At 38.2% G+C, this 15,952-nt stretch overlaps 1 protein-coding gene across 1 annotated transcript in view; it reads left to right on the plus strand.

Moving 5' to 3' along the window:
• The window catches only part of LOC138307153 (uncharacterized), a 115,488-nt gene extending 101,734 nt beyond the window's left edge, over positions 1-13,754 (plus strand). Inside the window, exon 7 of the mRNA XM_069247782.1 lies at positions 1,681-13,754. Coding sequence (XP_069103883.1) covers positions 1,681-2,064 — 384 coding nt within the window. The 3' untranslated portion in view covers positions 2,065-13,754. The remainder of the gene's footprint in view (positions 1-1,680) is intronic.
• The last annotated feature ends 2,198 nt before the right edge of the window (positions 13,755-15,952 follow it).

Genomic DNA, 15,952 nt, shown 5'->3' on the forward strand with positions numbered 1-15,952 from the left:
TAATGGGTATACATTATAACCTCTATAACAGACTGGGGTATACATTATAACCTCTATAACAGACTGGGGTATACATTATAACCTCTATAACAGACTGGGGTATACATTATAACCTCTATAACAGACTGGGGTATACATTATAACCTCTATAACAGACTGGGGTATACATTATAACCTCTATAACGGACTGGGGTATACATTATAACCTCTATAACAGACTGGGGTTACATTATAACCTCTATAACAGACTGGGGTATACATTATAACCTCTATAACAGACTGGGGTTTACATTATAACCTCTATAACAGACTGGGTATACATTATAACCTCTTTAACAGACTGGGGTATATAATCATAACAGCTGGGGTATACATTATAAAACAGACTGGGGTATGTAATATAACCTCTATAACAGACTGGGGTATACATTATAACCTCTATAACAGACTGGGGTATACATTATAACCTCTTTAACAGACTGGGGTATACATTATAATCTATAACACTCAGTAACAGACTGGGTATACATTATAACCTCTATAACAGACTGGGGTATGTATTATAACCTCTATAACAGACTGGGGTATACATTATAACCTCTATAACAGACTGGGGTATACATTATAACCTCTATAACAGACTGGGGTATACATTATAACCTCTATAACAGACTGGGGTATACATTATAACCTCTATAACAGACTGGGGTATACATTATAACCTCTATAACAGACTGGGGTATACATTATAACCTCTATAACAGACTGGGGTATACATTATAACCTCTATAACAGACTGGGGTATACATTATAACCTCTATAACAGACTGGGGTTTACATTATAACCTCTATAACAGACTGGGGTAAACATTATAACCTCTATAACAGACTGGGGTAAACATTATAACCTCTATAATAGACTGGGGTAAACATTATAACCTCTATAACAGACTGGGGTAAACATTATAACCTCTATAACAGACTGGGGTAAATATTATAGCGTCTATAATAGGCTGGGGTAAACATTGTAACCTCTATAACAGATTGGGGTATACATAATAACTCTATAACGGACTGGGGTATACATAATAACCTCATGGGGCCACGGTGGCCGAGTGGTTAAGATGTCCTGACATATTACCACAAGCCCTCCACCTCTGGGATGCGGGTTCGAATCCCATGTGAGGCAGTTGCCAGGTACTGACCGCTGGTCGTTGGTTTTTCTCCAGGTACTCCGGCTTTCCTCCACCAACAAACCTGGCACGTCCTTACATGACCCTGGCTGTTAATAGGACGTAAAAATAAATAAACCAAACCAAACCAAATAACCTCAGTAACAGACTGGGGTATACATTATAACCTCTATAACAGACTGGGGTATACATTATTGCCTCTATAACAGACTGGGGTATGTATAATAACCTCTATAACAGACTGAGGTATGTATTATAACCTTTACAAAAGACTGGGGTATGTAGATAACCTCTATAACAGACTGGGGTATACATTATAACCTCTGTAACAGACTGGGGTATACATTATATTCTCTATAACAGACTGGGGTATACATTATAACCTCAGTAACAGACTGGGGTAAACATTATCACCTCTATAACAGACTGGGGTATACAATATAAATTTTATAACAGACTGGGATATACATTATAACCTCTATAACAGACTGGGGTATACATTATAACCTCTATAACAGACTGGAGTATACAAATTTGTCTGATCAAGATTGTTTATTTCTTTCCAGATCAAACTAAGATGCTGACAGGGTTCACGGCCAACCCCGACTTTCTGAAGAAAATAACATGGATTAGTATTAACCACGACTCGAGAATTCAGTACGTGGAAACTGTGCGGGCATTCCACTTTGGTAATAACTTTTTAGTGGAGGTTGATATCGTCCTTCCTCAGGATATGACTCTATCAGAAGCACACAACATCGGGGAACCACTACAACAGAGACTGGAGCGGCTACCAGAAGTGGAGCGAGCGTTTGTCCATCTCGATTATAACATTGACCATGATCCCAAAGACGAACACAAAGTGATGTGATAATGTCTGGAAATGTTGTGCATTATAAGTCATTTATTTTTTTACTATATATAAGAGTATTATGATATAATCTGATTAATAATGTATTGTGACATTTCCTGATCAAGGGAGGTAACCATATATATAGTCAGCAAAGGAGTAATTCATGGAAGATACTACTTACTAGATAAACTCAAGTCTAAAATACTAACTCCCTCAACTTGTAGAACTGTGTATCTGTCTTTAGAAATCCTCAATAATGTTGTTGTATGAATATAGGTATTTCTCACATTGCTAGCCATGTAAGATAGAGTTGTCCCATGAAAGACAGCTATGTAAGATAAATCTATCTTACATAGCTGTGACGTCACAATTGCCGAATAATCAGATGACGTCATATCAGCCACAGTTGACGTCATTTTTCTTCTATTTCGATTGATTTGCCGGATTTATTTACCATTTCATTTGTTTAATTTGCATTTCAAACCGTTTTAACTAAGATTTCTTGTTTATATTTATGAATATAAACCAAACTTTGATGAGCTCTTTCGAATGGCGTTCTTATTTTTAAAATCGATCAATTATTTAAGAAGTTAAGATTTTGTCACAAAATGGCTGCCTCGCCTTTCGTGCAAGTAACTCGACAAGCAATGTGAGAAAATAACTCTTTCATATGTAAATTATGTAGGATAGAACTATTCCACCCTCGGGTACAGAATTTTGGGTCAGAAACCTCGGCAAGCCTCGGTTCTGACCCAAAATTCTGTACCCTCGGGTGGAATAGTTCTATCCTACATATGTACATATGAAAGAGTCATATATTCTCACAGAGTATAAAAAATGTTCATCTTTATTGCATTATCTTTTAATATGTAATAGAAGAAATATACCATATGCATTTACCAAGGTAGGATGTTTTACCAAACTTCACATGCCAAAGGGGACATTTTTTTAAAATCAGGACTTGAAGTAAAATATCACTTAACCGCCTTCTAATCTGATCAAACATACTATAACGGGTAATCAAAGTTATCATTCAATCATATATTTTTTACTTTAAGTCATGATGCAAATGTCGCCTTTGGCATGAAAGTACTTTAGGGCATAAGAAATAAAATTATCCAAAGGTGCACACAAGATCTTAATGTTTAGAGAATAATGCTTATAATTTAATCAACTCAATCAAGTACTAATTAGACATAAATTTCAGTGATTTCACTTACTTTTCAATACAGGCCCTCTGGGCCTCTTGTTCTAATTGTAAGAGTCTTTGTGATAATTACTAAAAAAAAACAGGTGAGCGATAAAGGCCCTCTGGGCCTCTTGTAATAAAGCAAATTGAGTTTTGGCGCATTGATATCTTATCCAATAGTTCAGTTTGGCCAATGACTGTGCCACTTTTAAAGTTTCATGTGAAAACATTGTGTATGCATGACGTCACAATACTTTACATTCAATAATTTCGGTCTATGGAAAAATAACCTGAAAGATCTACCTAATAGAAATGAGTGTAACATATGAAATTACATTATTTATTTAGATATTCCTAGCCCCTTATATGCGAACATGGGCTAATGCTGACAGCTATCTAAAAAGTGACTATTTCTTTTTAGATAAAGCACTATGTCACTTGTGCCTTTGGATAATTTCTTTTCTATGGCCATAAAGTGCTTATGAAAGGAAACCTTTGCATCAAAATTTGAAGTAAACAGGGTATTCTTTGCACTTAACTGGTCTACGATATATTAATTTTGATGTTCTATGTAAATTATTGTTTTATCAGGTGACGTTTTGTTTTTATTTGTTATTTGTTTTGTTTAGTCAAGGGAAACAACTCCTCTTGATTGGACTAGATTGTGCTTTTTAACCCACCATCAATACATTATATTGTTGTGTTAATTCACATTCCATCCTTTGTCTGTTGTCCATCCATCCGTAAATAAATAAACAATTCATGTTATAGCAAATATCTGAAAGGATCGATCCATACTCAAAGATTAAATATAGCATTAGTCTCTTGGGGCCCTTAAATTGTGCAAACTGCATTTTTAAGTCATCTGACCGAAGGTCAGGATGACCTATTGTCATCGCATTTCGTCCGTCGTCGTGCGCCGTGCGTCGTGCATAAGACTATTCATACAAAAGCCTACTCCTCCTTCATTCTTTGATGGATTTCATCCATATTTGGTTTGAAACATCATTGGGGAAGGACAATCATATTTTATATAAATGAGCCTGGTCCGACCCCTAGGAGCTGAGGGGTGGGGCACCCAAAAGGGCAAATTTTCTTATTTTAGCTTTAAATTCCTACTCCTCCTTCATCCTTTGATGGATTTCATCCATATTTAGTGTGAAACATCATTAGGTAAGGACATTCATATTGTATATATTTGAGATAGGTCTGACCCCTAGGGGCTGAGGGGTGGGGCCCCAAAAGGGCAAATTATCTTATTTTAAGCTTTAAAATTCTACTCCTCCTTCATCCTTGGATGGATTTCATTTATATTTAGTGTGAAACATCATTGGGCAAGGACAATCATATTTTATATAAATGAGCCTGGTCCGACCCCTAGGGGCTGAGGGATGGGGCCCCAAAAGGGCAAACTTTCTTATTTTAAGCTTTAAAATCCTACTCCTCCTTCATCCTTGGATGGATTTCATTTATATTTGGTGTTAAACATCATTGGGGAAGGACAATCATATTTTATATAAATGAACCTGGTCCGACCCCTAGGGGCTGAGGGGTGGGGCCCCAAAAGGGCAAATTTTCTTAATTTTAGCTGGCCCACTTCCTGTTTAGAGGTTTCACTCTCTGATCTCAATGAAAATTGGTCTATAGAGGTTTTAATTGATGCCGAACAACGTGCAAACATTTTCGTAAAGATTATTGTATTCCAAGATAGCCGCTGGCCCACTTCCTGGTTTAATGTTTCAGTCTCTGATCTTAATGAAAATTGGTCTATAGGGGGTTTTAATTGATGCCGAACAACATGCAAACATTTTCGTAAAAAATTTGGTATTTCAAGATGGCTGCTGGCCCACTTCCTGTGTTCGGGTTCATTCCAGATCTCAATGAAAATTGGTCTAAAGGGGTTTTAATTGATTCAGAAGGGGGAACTTTAGGTGAGGACAATCATATTTTATAAAGGACCAGGCTAAGACCCATGGGGATAGTACGGCGGAGGTCCAAACTGGGAGCTTAGCTGAAATTTGGCTTTAAAATCTGACTCCTTATATTAATCCTTGAATGGGTTACAACCATATATGGATGAAGGGCAACCAAGTTTGTTCAACAAATGACATTTACCTATTTCAGAAACTTACATATTCAACTAAGGAGTTCCTTGTATTATTTATATTAATTGTTAACCACTACTTTATACTGTGACTTTGTTGTTTTGTGCCATGAGTCAGATGACCGTAAAGGCCCATGGGCCTCTTGTTACCTCACCTGGCCCAAAGGGCTGGTGAGCTGAATGTCATGACACGGCGTTCATCGTCCGTCAGCATTTCCTTTGAACTGCTACTAAGTAATCACACAGTTCTTGCATGGATTACAGCCATGAATATCCTTGTGGGAGGGGGAACATGCAGAGATTTTGTAAATTAAAAGGGGAAAACAGTGGATTGTAAATCCTTTAAATCGCTACTAGAGTTTCTATTGATTGTAATCATAATTTAATCAGAAACATCCTCGGGGGAAGAACAGAGTTTGTATAAATCTTCACTCTGACCCTAGAGGCAGGCGGGGCGGTGCCCAACAGGGTAATAAGAAGTGAATCTTTAAAATCCATGAGGAAAAAACACAGAACGTACCTGTATTCATGTGATTTTTAGATTGATCGGAATAGACTATGGTCAACCAGGCACGATATCAACAACAGAATTGTCTTAGGGAATGTTTTAGAGATTTTCTCATTATCGCCCGTAAATTATCAGAAGTTCCCCTTGGCCCTTAAATGTAAATACATTTCATTTAATGATTTGTGATGAAAAAGCAAAAATTATATGTATTATGGGGTTATAGATGTTTTGATAATATTGTTTAATATTGTTATCAATATAAAGTTTTGAAGGAAAAGAAAAGAAAATTGGGGAAAAGATAATTTGACTGATAAAGATATATGTCAATGATGGCTGTCAAGTTCCCTCTAATATGTCTTGTTATGAAATCTTGTTTGTTGTAAAGATTAAATGTACCTGAGTTTGTGATGTTTTTATCACTGTTTCCATTTTAGACACACTTCAAATTTTGCTGATACTGTTGCCAAAAAATACCTGTCAGCACCTGGGTCCGGAGTGGGCCAGCACCTTGGTCCGGGGTGAGGCCAGCACCTTGGTCCGGAGCGAAGCCAGCACCTGGACCCGGGTCGAGGCCAGCACCTAGGTCAAGGGCAAGGCCAGCATTTGGGTCAAGGGCGAGACCAGAAGTATTTTCATAATTAAGATAAGACATTGACAACAAGCACAAATCAACTGCATTTGAATGTTGATTGAGGTATACTTTAATTTGACTGATAAAGATATGTCAATGATGGCTGTCAAGTTCCCTCTAATATGTCTTGTTATGAAATCTTGTTTGTTGTAAAGATTAAATGTACCTGAGTTTGTGATGTTTTTATCACTGTTTCCATTTTAGACACACTTCAAATTTTGCTGATACTGTTGCCAAAAAATACCTGTCAGCACCTGGGTCCGGAGTGGGCCAGCACCTTGGTCCGGGGTGAGGCCAGCACCTTGGTCCGGAGCGAAGCCAGCACCTGGACGCGGGTCGAGGCCAGCACCTAGGTCAAGGGCAAGGCCAGCATTTGGGTCAAGGGCGAGACCAGAAGTATTTTCATAATTAAGATAAGACATTGACAACAAGCACAAATCAACTGCATTTGAATGTTGATTGAGGTATACTTTAATTTGATGTCTATCGCTACTGTACCCACAGGGACCTGGCACGAAATTTTTATCAACAGTATACATATACATGAATATTATAGTATATTGTTACCTGACTCTCTATATAAATATAAATGAAGCAATTGAAGCAAGGTGAGCTTATGTCATGGCGCGGCGTCCGTCGTCCGTCCGTCAACATTTCCTTTAAATCGCTACTAGTCATAGAGTTCTGAATGGATTGTAACCAAATTTGGCCACAAACATCCTTGGGGGAGGGGGAACAGAACTTGTATAAATTTTGGCTCTGTCCCCCCGGGGCAGGAGGGGCGGGGCCCAATAGGGGAAATAGAGGTAAATCCTATAAATCGCTACTTGTCCTAGAGTTCTGCATGGATTGTAACCAAATTTGACCACAAACATCCTTGGGGGAGGGGAAACAGAACTTGTATAAATTTTGGCTCTGGTCCTCCAGGGGCAGGAGGGGCGGGGCCCAATAGGGGTAATAGAGGTAAATCCTTTAAATCGCTACTTGTCCTAGAGTTCTGCATGGATTGTAACCAAAATTAGCCACAAACATCCTTGGGGGAAGGGGAACAGAACTTGTTTAAATTTTGGCTCTGGTCCCCCGGGGGAAGGAGGGGCGGGGCCCAATAGGGGAAATAGAGGTAAATCCTTTATATCGCTACTTGTAATAGAGTTCTACATGAATTGTAACCAAATTCGGCCACAAACATCCTTGGGGGAAGGGGAACAGAACTTGTGTAAATTTTGACTCTGGTCCCCCGGGGGCAGGAGGGGCGGGGCCCAATAGGGGAAATAGAGGTAAATCCTTTAAATCGCTACTTGTCATAGAGTTCTGAATGGAATGTAACCAAATTTGGCCACAAACATCCTTGGGGGAAGGGGAACAGAACTTGTATAAATTTTGGCTCTGGTCCCCCGGGGGCAGGAGGGGCGGGGCCCAATAGGGGAAATAGAGGTAAATCCTTTAAATCGCTACTAGTCATAGAGTTCTGAATGGAATGTAACCAAATTTGGCCACAAACATCCTTGGGGGAGGGGGAACAGACCTTGTATAAATTTTGGCTCTGACCCCCCGGGGGCAGGAGGGGCGGGGCCCAATAGGGGAAATAGAGGTAAATCCTTTAAATCTCTTCTTGTCCTAGAGCTCTACATGAATTGTAACCAAATTTGGCCACAAACATCCTTGGGGGAAGGGGAACAGAACTTGTATAAATTTTGGCTCTGATCCCCCAAGGGCAGGAGGGGCGGGGCCCAATAGGGGAAATAGAGGTAAATCCTATAAATCGCTACTTGTCCTAGAGTTCTGCATGGATTGTAACCAAATTTGACCACAAACATCCTTGGGGGAGGGGAAACAGAACTTGTATAAATTTTGGCTCTGGTCCCCCAGGGGCAGGAGGGGCGGGGCCCAATAGGGGTAATAGAGGTAAATCCTTTAAATCGCTACTTGTCCTAGAGTTCTGCATGGATTGTAACCAAAATTAGCCACAAAAATCCTTGGGGGAAGGGGAACAGAACTTGTTTAAATTTTGGCTCTGGTCTCCCGGGGGCAGGAGGGGCGGGGCCCAATAGGGGAAATAGAGGTAAATCCTTTATATCGCTACTTGTAATAGAGTTCTACATGAATTGTAACCAAATTCGGCCACAAACATCCTTGGGGGAAGGGGAACAGAACTTGTATAAATTTTGACTCTGGTCCCCCGGGGGCAGGAGGGGCGGGGCCCAATAGGGGAAATAGAGGTAAATCCTTTAAATCGCTACTAGTCATAGAGTTCTGAATGGAATGTAACCAAATTTGGCCACAAACATCCTTTGGGGAAGGGGAACAGAACTTGTATAAATTTTGGCTCTGACCCCCCGGGGGCAGGAGGGGTGGGGCCCAATAGGGGAAATAGAGGTAAATCCTATAAATCACTTCTTGTCCTAGAGTTTTGCTTGGATTGTGACCAAATTTGGCCATAAACATCCTTGGGGGAAGGGGAACAGAACTTGTATAAATTTTGGCTCTGACCCCCAGGGGGCGGGAGGGGCGGGGCCCAATAGGGGAAATAGAGGTTAATATTAAAATTCCTTCAGAAAAGAAACAATGAACCTGTATTCAGAACATTACTTGGCATTACAAACCAGGTGAGCGATACAGGCCCTCTGGGCCTCTTGTTCACTGTAGCGTTGAATGCAGGCCAAGGTCACGCTTTTTAGCTCACCTGGCCCGAAGGGCCGGTGAGCTTATGTCATGGCGCGGCGTCCGTCGTCCGTCCGTCAACATTTCCTTTAAATCGCTACTAGTCATAGAGTTCTGCATGGATTTTAACCAAATTTGGCCACAAACATCCTTGGGGGAAGGGGAACAGAACTTGTATAAAGTTTGGCTCTGACCACCCGGGGGCAAGAGGGGCGGGGCCCAATAGGGGAAATAGAGGTAAATCCTATAAATCGCTACTTGTCCTAGAGTTCTGCATGGATTGTAACCAAATTTGGCCACAAACATCCTTGGGGGAAGGGGAACAGAACTTGTATAAAGTTTGGCTCTGACCCCCCGGGGGCAGGAGGGGCAGGGCCCAATAGGGGAAATAGAGGTAAATCCTATAAATCGCAACTTGTCCTAGAGTTCTGCATGGATTGTAACCAAATTTGGCCACAAACATCCTTGGGGGAAGGGGAACAGAACTTGTATAAAGTTAGGCTCTGACCCCCCGGGGGCAGGAGGGGCGGGGCCCAATAGGGGAAATAGAGGTAAATCCTATAAATCGCTACTTGTCCTAGAGTTCTGCATGGATTGTAACCAAATTTGGCCACAAACATCCTTGGGGGAAGGGGAACAGAACTTGTATAAAGTTTGGTTCTGACCCCCTGGGGGCAGGAGGGGCGGGGCCCAATAGGGGAAATAGAGGTAAATCCTATAAATCGCTACTTGTCCTAGAGTTCTGCATGGATTGTAACCAAATTTGGCCACAAACATCCTTGGGGGAAGGGGAACAGAACTTGTATAAAGTTTGGCTCTGACCCCCCGGGGGCAGGAGGGGTGGAGCCCAATAGGGGAAATAGAGGTAAATCCTATAAATCGCTACTTGTCCTAGAGTTCTGCATGGATTGTAACCAAATTTGGCCACAAACATCCTTGGGGGAAGGGGAACAGAACTTGTATAAATTTTGGCTCTGACCCCCCGGGGGCAGGAGGGGTGGGGCCCAATAGGGGAAATAGAGGTAAATCCTATAAATCGCTACTTGTCCTAGAGTTCTGCATGGATTGTAACCAAATTTGGCCACAAACATCCTTGGGGAAGGGGCACAGAACTTCTATAAATGTTGGCTCTGACCCCCCGGGGGTAGGATGGGTAGGGCCCAGTAGGTGAATTAGAGGTAAATATTCTAATTCCTTCAGAAAAGAAACAATGAACCTGTATTTAGAACATTACTTGGCATTACAAACCAGGTGAGCGATACAGGCCCTTTGGGCCTCTTGTTAACAAACTTGGTAGCGCTTTATCCCAGCTTGCTTCAGGCCAATATTCTGTCTCCAGTCAAGAAGCCATTTAAATATTTTAGCCTTTATTTGAACATTGCGACCTTGAATGAAGCTCAAGGTCATTCATTTGAATAAACTTGGTAGCCCTTCATCTCAGCATGTCACAGGCTTAATTTTATATTAAGTCTTAAGGCATCTTTATTTTATTGATGAAGAGAAGTCGTTTAGAAAATTGACCTTGGTGAGATGAATGACATTTCATTCAAGGTCATACAATATCGCCTACCCCTGACCTTTCGACTGAGTTAGAACAAAAAAATCTGTTCCCTTCTTACCAGGAATTGGAATTCTCTTACATTTCACAAAATAGATGCCTTCCGTTTTAATCCCATGATTTGTTTACTTGTCAGCAGTGCATTATAAAAATATTTGCTTTAAGCATGCCCGGTCTACCCCTGTTTCAGTCAGTACAGTACTTATACAGATGTAAGTTTGAGTACCCAAATTGGAAGTACAGTACCTCCTAAATGAATATGGTACTCATTGAAAGATGCTTTAGCTCCACCTTCAACACACTCGGCTTAAACGATGCTCATCATGCAATACAAATCAAAGTACTGAAAGTACTGAAGGAGGTGTTATTTGAAATCATAAAAAAGACATGTAATGGTCCCAATTTCAAAACTATATGGTATTTTGTTAATTAAGATAAAGCATAGAACAGCTTCCTCAAAGTTCATTCACATACCGGTATTCTCCAATGATCTTATCCGAAAAGAAGTGTTAAAGCATGAAAATTATGGCAAACAGCACATCAGGTTTCTTAAGTTAACTCACCAGACATATAGACTGACCTTTTCTGCCATCTGTCCTCCTCGAAATAACCTCATAACCACGCCTTTTTAAGTCATTTGTTAAACTCCTTGGATATTTTATACCTTTGTTATTAGCCCACCATCATCAGATGGTGGGCTATTCAAATCGCCCTGCGTCCGTGGTCCGTCGTCTGTCCGTTGTCCGTCCGTAAACAATGCTTGTTATCACTATTTCTGAAAAACTACTGCAGGGATTTTATTCAAACTTCACATGGAGGGTCCCCTTGGTTCATATTTGTGCCATACAGATTTTGTGGCTGATCGGAAAAACAAGATGGCCGCCAGGCAGCCATCTTTGATTTTGGCAGTTGAAGTTTGTTATCAACATTTCTTGAGAACTACAAAAGGGATTTTGTTCATACTTCACATGGAGGTTACCCTTGGTCCCTAGTTGTGCCATACAGATTTTGAGGTTGATAGGAAAAACAAGATGGCCGCCAGGCGGCCATTTTGGATTTTGATAGTTAAGGTTTGATATCCCTATTTCTCAAAAAGTACAGCAGGGATCTTTCTCAAATTTAATATGTAGGTTCACTTAGGGCCCTAGTTGTGCATATTGCATTTTTGGACCAATCGGTGAACAAGATGGCCGCCAGGCTGCCATCTTGGATTTTGATAGTTAAAGTTTGTTATCGCTATTTCTCAGATAGTACTGAAGGGATCTGTCTCAAATTTTATATGTAGGTTCCCCTAGGGACCTAGTTGTGCATATTGTATTTTGGGACCGATCGGTCAACAAGATGGCCGCCAGGCAGCCATCTTGGATTTTGTTATTCAAAGTTTGTTATCGCTATTTCTCATAAAGTACTGAAGGGATCTTTCTCAAATTTCACATGTAGGTTCCCCTAGGGCCCTAGTTGTGCATACTGCGATTTGGGACCGATTGATCAACAAGATGGCCGCCAAGGAGTCATCTTGGATTTTGATAGTTGAAGTTTGTTACCGCTATTTCTCAAAAGGTACTGAAGCGATCTGTCTCAAATTTTATATGTAGTATGTTTGAAAAAGTTTAAAAAGTAGAGAAAAGATCCATCTTTCCTTTGTCAGATATATATCATTCTTTGGTGGGCGCCAAGATCCCTCTGGGATCTCTTGTTTTTATATATACATTACAAAGATTCATTGTGATTGAAAAAAAAACAAGGGTTCAATAGAACGCATTAGTCACTTCCTACCAGGACATTTGGACTCGATCACTTAAAATACAAACATAACACTGGTTAAATATCAGTACTCCTAGCTGTAATATTAACAGGAATTTGTTACAAATAGCTTATTTGAACCTTGTGACTTTGAATAGAGGTCAATGCAATCGATTAAATTATTTGGAGATACTTTGAAGCCCTATACTTTGTATTAAATTTAATACTACAGTTCTAATAATGTATAAGGTCATCTGAACTAATGACAAGAAGTCAGTTAAAAGTACATGTATTTGGCTATTTGATTCATGTGACCTTTAGTTAAGGTAAAGTTTATTCATTTGAACCTGTTTTGCAGTCATTCATCCCAGCATGTAATAAGCTCACAGACAGGGCTGTAAGCCTCTTATTTATTGATCATATAGAGATATGTGTATATCTGTTTAGACCTCATAGTTATATGGTTTTGAGGAAATTTTGTTTAAAGGAAAATGTAATTCAAATGGCCTTGACTTATGACTTCAATATGTCCTCACAAGCTATTCATCTAAATATATTCGAAATTTATATAGACACTTTGGCCAAATGACCATAACAGTTGACCATGAAATCAAACTCACTTACATCACAGATTTAGACAGGACTGGCGTCTCAATTTTGAGTGCAAAAAAAAAAAGGGAAAAAAAGGACTATCTAAATCTGATCTGTTTACATACATGTACATATTTTGCTCAGAGAACATCCATGTGAGCTTCAATAGAATAATCTTATACTATGAAATAATGAAATCAAAATAATCAAAGTTAGTGGATGAACAGATATACAGATAGATTTAGACAATAGATGGACAAATTAGTACTAGGTATGAAGATATCCTTATAACATTTCAGTGATTTATTATAACATAATCAGTTTTATTTAGAGATCCATAATAATATTGTCATTGTCTAAAACTAGACCGGTAATTAAACAGGAAGAAATATTGCTATGTACATGTATGTATGTCCCAAGGCCTAATGTCTGTAACAGTCAGACCGGTCAGTCTAATGTCGCTTCCTAGCTCTTCCTAGCTGTCAATGTCATAATGTTATGTTGTAGTAACATGAGTAACTTGTCATTTGTACACGTATGCGATATTTGATCAGTATATATATTGGACTGGCCAGTGATACATACGGAGACATACAGACGGGGACGCACACTTGTGTGTTTGGGCCCATTGCATGGGTCCATAATGCCTGGCAGTGTAAATTGTACTCCTTTTCACCATATGTATATTTGATGTAAATACAGCAGAATAAAACGTCGACTAAATACTGGAGTCTTTCATCTTTCAACTCAACTCAACTTATGAACCTCACGGACGATGTACCTACAACCAACTTCAAGCCATACTCCAACTTCAAATCCACCATCAAACTTTAAAATATTATATTATGAAATGTACATTCCATACCACAAAAAACCCAAAATATCAATGCCCACATGTTTCTTAAACTTTGTACAGTATACTGTATTTCCTGAATAAATGTATTCAAAAATGTACTTTCTAAAATTTAAAAGAAATGTCAAGAGGTATCTTGAGTTTATATGCTGTCAATATATTGATAGAATAAATTAATTTACTTGACTGTCATTAATCAAAAGCAAACATGTAAGTACATTTTGCACAAGAGAGCTTAAAACATTTTTAACATAATGGATATAAATGATTGATTTAGTTGTAGCTATTAATAACTGGGCAACTAAGTTGTGTCAGATATTTGTTATATTCTCATTATTTAATTTGTATTAAGTTATTTACTTGCATTTGCTTACCTTTTATTGTCTATTGATAATGTTAATTTTTATGTATACAGTACATTGATTATACTTTACAGTCATGTATAACCATACTTATCAATGACTGAATGCTAGTAAATTAGAAATGAACCATTGGCGTATTTTTTCCAAACTGGAGATTATAGGCCAATATAAATTGTTAAATATTAAAATCAACACAAAGATATAATTGGTAAAAAATATATATGCAATAATGAAAATAATAATCACTGTATTAGTTATCCATATGAAAAGTATATCTTTCTCATATGAATTTTTTTTTTAAATGCACTTCTCAAGTAATATTTGAAAAAAATATTAATTAAACAATGACTTGAAATATCAATTTTAATATTGAATCATGATTCCTAAGATGTAAATAGAATAAATAACATGTAATAAATAAACTACTTGAATCGCTGAATCGCTGTGATCGGATCGCTGTAAGCTAGTTCTAGCTTGTGAAGATCCATCGTGGTCATTTGATTACTGGTTACAGTTTCAACTGTCACTTATTTCATTTTAAGAAACTATTATTTACCTTTTACTGACTCTCATCAAAATACAAATCATAGATATCTTTATCTTTAATCTAGTAAAAGCAATGTCATTAACATTAAAAAGAATTGATGAAAAAATAATATTATTTCATATAAGCCTACATTGTATTTTATATTTCATTTTATTCCATATTTTATTTGATTTTTAATGTCCAAAATATTAATACAGATATCTTTTCTGTTTTACATTGATTAATAGTACCGTAACTTTTTTGTAATGACCATCTGTACTTTGAGTTATCTTCCTTACAATACTGCATGCGTTGGAGACAGAGCACTTGATATGTAGGCCTATTATAATCATTTAATGGAAATTTTGATGCATAAAACATGTGTCTGCTTGACCAAGGACGTAGTAACAAATCCTTGGTACACTGTCAAAAGATCGTGGCCATTTCCCCTCAAAATTCGTTCTAGTAGGCATATAGAAGCTATGGAAGCTACATTGTATATGATATCTATTTACAATAAGCTAGGTGACTATCATGTATCACATTAAGTCAGATATATCTTTTGGTTTTGTTATAGTAAGAATACATACTGAGGAAGTTAGGATTTTGTTTACTTCATCTCGTACTTCAGCTGAAGAAATATAAACAATCTGATTGAACAGCTACCGTAATGTAAACATATTGACTATAACGGTTACAACATTACTGTAGATTTTTGATTTTGGAAAAATATGCAGTATTTACTTAGCTGCAATATTGTAGCTCAAAAGACTTTTTGACAGAAAATGGTGTCGTAAGGTATAGTAGGCCGGGTACGTACACAGGGACCTGGCACGAAAATTTTCAACCAATAATATACATATATATATTATAGTATATATAATATAATATAATATATATATGTCAAGGATGTATACTTATAAATCCTTGATATATGTATACTGTTAGTTTTAAAAAATCGTGCCAGGTCCCTGTGGGTACGTATATGGTCGCAAAAACTTAATCTTTCACTAGGCCTAGCATATAGCCGCTTAGTCCGCTAAGCCTGCCTATATTATTAGGCTTTTTTTTAATTTTTTTTTTTTTTTTTGCCTAATATATAGTCTATATATTAGGCAAAAAAAAATTAAAAAAAAGCCTAATAATATAGGCAGGTTTAGCGGACTAATAGCCGCTAGCT

This window comes from Argopecten irradians, chromosome 14 (assembly GCF_041381155.1).
Source record: "Argopecten irradians isolate NY chromosome 14, Ai_NY, whole genome shotgun sequence".
NCBI lineage: Eukaryota > Metazoa > Mollusca > Bivalvia > Pectinida > Pectinidae > Argopecten > Argopecten irradians.